We start from the raw sequence: 3,587 nt of genomic DNA, 5'->3' as shown, positions 1-3,587 counted from the left end.
TTATATATCTAAAAATTTTTTCGGGCTTCAGAAAACATTTAGCGCCTCGGTGCAGAGGCCGCGCCATCTGCAGGCACAATTGCCGCTGCACCTCATGATTCACAGACGTGCGCATCCGTGTGCACAGAGGCCACTGTCGCTCACAAACCACTACGCAGGCACCTCCGCGGCTCACGCTGCAGCTGCACTGTGTCCAGGTGCTGCGGCCTTGCTCAGCAGACCTGTGTCATCATGGACGTCACGGTGCTGTCGAAGGCCCTAGAGTGAATGCAGTCCCCGGGGTTGTAGAAGGGGTTGCACATGACGTCAGTGTAGGAATTATGCAGCTTCCGGAACATGCTGCAGATCTCGTTGACTCTCAGCGCCTTGTTCGATAAGTCCACCACCATCACAAACTCCACCTTGGAGTTGGTCACGTAGCCGTAGACATTGTGGTCCTCGGTGGGGTAAAGCAGGCTCGGGGAGAGCTCTCTCTGGTCCACTAGGGCCTTACCCAGCGCTGAGATCTTCTCATCCACCACGTTCAGTGAGGTGTGCACCATGTAGTGGAACTTCAGCTCGTTCTCAGTGGGGATGCTTCGGATGTAGAGGAGGTAATTCTCCTTGGCGATCACAGCGATGCACACCGCCATCTTTTCTTTGTTCCGTGGGTTAAAAAGACACACTGTATGCAAAGTAGTTAGCCCAGAGCATGTGCTAAAATGTTTCCAATTGATTGATTGAGTAGTTAATTCTGATTCACGAGAATCCCACGTGTGTTGGGATAGGATTGTGCTCCATAGGGTCTGCAAGGGCTGGTTTTTCACAAGTAGATCTTTCGACATTTCTTAAAAGGCACCTCTATGTGAATTCAAACATCAGCTTTTCATTAAATAACCAAGTGTGCTAATCCTTTGTAACATGTAGGGGCTCTCCAATTGATTAAAATGACCTTTTTCAAAAGGCACTAGAGTAAAGAGGAGTGGATCATTAGTTCCGAACTGTGGTATAGAAAATACTAACTAAGGTGATAGGATTCACTCGGAACCCAAAAGGAAAAAGCAAAATTAACATAGGAAAATAGAGAGGTAAAATGAGCAATAAAATTAAGGAAAATGCAAAGAAAAGTAGAAGCCCAATGCCTAGCATACGGCGAAGTGAAGGTAACCAACCCACAGAGGAGAGAGCCAAAAATCACTCCACTGAAATAAAAAGTTCTCAGTGGGAGATAGTATTCAGAAATGAAGATCATTCCTTTTTGAGGAGCATAATTGAATGAGTGAGTCTGTGAATCAGTTTATTTTATAATCAATGATACAACATTGAAATATTGGCTAAAATAAAATTGTAGGTAGATCACTATTGTACCATTTAGAGGAGTCAGTTAAACCAGCCAAGGGGAAGGTGTAAAGACCTTCATAGTACATCAGGTCACAGTGGATGAGGAACATATTTAATCAAAGCAATGGCAGTGAAATTGTAGAGGTGAGAAGATACAACTAAGTGGTAAAATCAATTAATTTTGCCAAGACAAGCACAAATATCCTAGCCAGGGACTTAATTATAAGCAATAAATATCACCAATCAAATTGTTGTTGGTTTTTTCCCCCTTCATCCATCATAAATTATGTAATTTTATCATATTAGTTATTAATTTTTAAACTGGAGTCTTCCCTCTGTATAGCCAACTAAGCAAAGATTACACCATTAAAAGTTTATGACAGAATATAGAGTTTCCATTTCTATATACAAAACCAGCCATCGCTTCTGGCCTTTTGGCTAAGATCAAGTGTAGTATCTGTTCTTATCAGTTTAATATCTGGTATGTCCTCTATCCGAGGACAATATATTAAATGGATTTTTGGAGCAGGGAGATAGAATAGGAGCTTGCTCCATCCACTCCAGGCATCGACCTGGTATTGCAGTACTTCCAGGGATGGTGCACCCCCCTCAGGAAATAAAAAGAGAGAGAAAAACAAAACCACCCCAATACTTAAACCCTTGAAACTGTTGTTAAGTGCTGTCCACTCAGTTAAAACTCATAGAAACCCTATGTACGACAAAACATAACTTTGCTCAGTCTTTCGCCATCTCCATGATTATTGTTAAATTTGAGCCTATTATTTCTGTCACTGTGTCAACTGATCTCCTTGGGAGTCTTCCTCTTCTTCTATGCCCTTTGACTTCACCAAACATAATGCCTTTTTCCAAGGATTCATTTCTCCTGGCGGGAGAAAGATGGGAATATTCCATAGTTCAATCACATCAAGTACTAGCGTACAATTGCTACCACAATAAGTTTCAAAACATTTTCCTTCTTCTTGAACTCCTTTTTTAAAAAAAATCATTTTATTAGGGGCTCATACAACTCTTATCACAATCCATACACACATCAATTGTGTAAAGCACATTTGTACATTCATTGCCCTCATCATTCTCAAAATATTTCCTCTCCACTTAAGCCCCCGCATTAGGTCCTCATTTTCCCCTCCCTCCCTGCCTCCCTTCCCTCATGAGCCCTTGATAGTTTATAAATTGTTATTTTGTCATATCTTGCACTGTCCGACATCTCCCTTCACCCACTTTTCTGTTGTCCGTCCCCTAGGGAGGAGGTCACATATAGTTCCTTGTAATCGGTTCCCTCTTTCCTACCCACTCCTTGATATCAGTTCCCCTTTATCACCCCCTTTATCACTGGCTCTAGTGGTTGGTGCTTAAATTTCAATAGTAGTCATACTAACTGGTCTTCCTTGAGGGAGCATAGATTTTAAGTTGTAATAAACAGCAATGTACCTTAAGATATATCTTGAAATGTTCTTTATGATTAAGAATGCAACCACATTCCTCTTAAATTTGTCATTTCCTTGTGATAGGTTTTGTGTCAATTTGGGCTGGGCCAGGATTCTCAGTGGTCTGATAATTAACCTCTAGTAATCCCCCTTGTCCTAACCTAACAAAGTGTAATTCACAGCAATCAGTTTTAAAAAGATTAGAGTGTGATGCAACACTCTTCTGGAGGAGACAGCCTTGAGGCAATCAATTGCAAGGAAGTTTCCTTGGTGCGGTGTTCTGCTTCTAATTAATATAACTGGAGGCTGCAGAATATCTTGTTTCCTTTTTGTTGGGTCTGGATTCAGCATATGCCTCATCTAGCTCTTGAGTCAAGAGTCTGCCCTATGGCATGCTGATCCCGGGAGTTGTCAGTGACCAACCCTCTGACCTGTCAGCCTTTTTCTTTTGCAACTGCAGCCACCTTTTCCTGTAGCTCTTGATTTCACCAGTTTCCACAGCTATTCACAGGTACAAGTCAGAAAAATCTCCAGCGTAATAGCTGACCCATGGACTTGATCTTACCTTAAATGGACTTGCTTACTTCTATAATTATGTGAGCCATTTCCTTTACAAAAATTCTGCTCTAACTATACATACATACATACATACATACATACATACATATGTATGCATTACTGACATTCCTTCTCTCGTGGACCCAGGCTAAGTCATCTGTCAAATTAAACTATATGATTGTCTCCTTCAAAATGGTCAATGCCAGTCAAATTCAGCTCCCTAATGCCCAAGATATTTATCTCTGAACATTCTATTTCACT

General features: G+C 41.4%; 1 protein-coding gene and 1 non-coding gene across 2 annotated transcripts; one reads left to right on the top strand and one right to left on the bottom strand.

Annotated features, from left to right (window-relative positions):
• Positions 1-212: 212 nt before the first annotated feature.
• Positions 213-632, bottom strand: LOC101655502 (trafficking protein particle complex subunit 2-like protein). Its single transcript, XM_004699384.2, has one exon. It carries the CDS (start codon positions 630-632, stop codon positions 213-215), a length of 420 nt encoding a protein of 139 aa, XP_004699441.1.
• Positions 633-1,739: 1,107 nt separating this feature from the next.
• LOC115870283 lies at positions 1,740-1,929 on the top strand. The gene has a single exon (XR_004046647.1). It is a non-coding gene; the product is annotated as a U2 spliceosomal RNA (small nuclear RNA).
• Positions 1,930-3,587: the final 1,658 nt, after the last annotated feature.

This window comes from Echinops telfairi, unplaced genomic scaffold, assembly GCF_000313985.2.
Source record: "Echinops telfairi isolate 266 unplaced genomic scaffold, ASM31398v2 ScPeMD7_443;HRSCAF=831, whole genome shotgun sequence".
NCBI classification, from domain to species: domain Eukaryota; kingdom Metazoa; phylum Chordata; class Mammalia; order Afrosoricida; family Tenrecidae; genus Echinops; species Echinops telfairi.
Note: the sequence above shows the minus strand (reverse complement) of the source record. Positions and strands in the feature narration are given on the sequence as shown.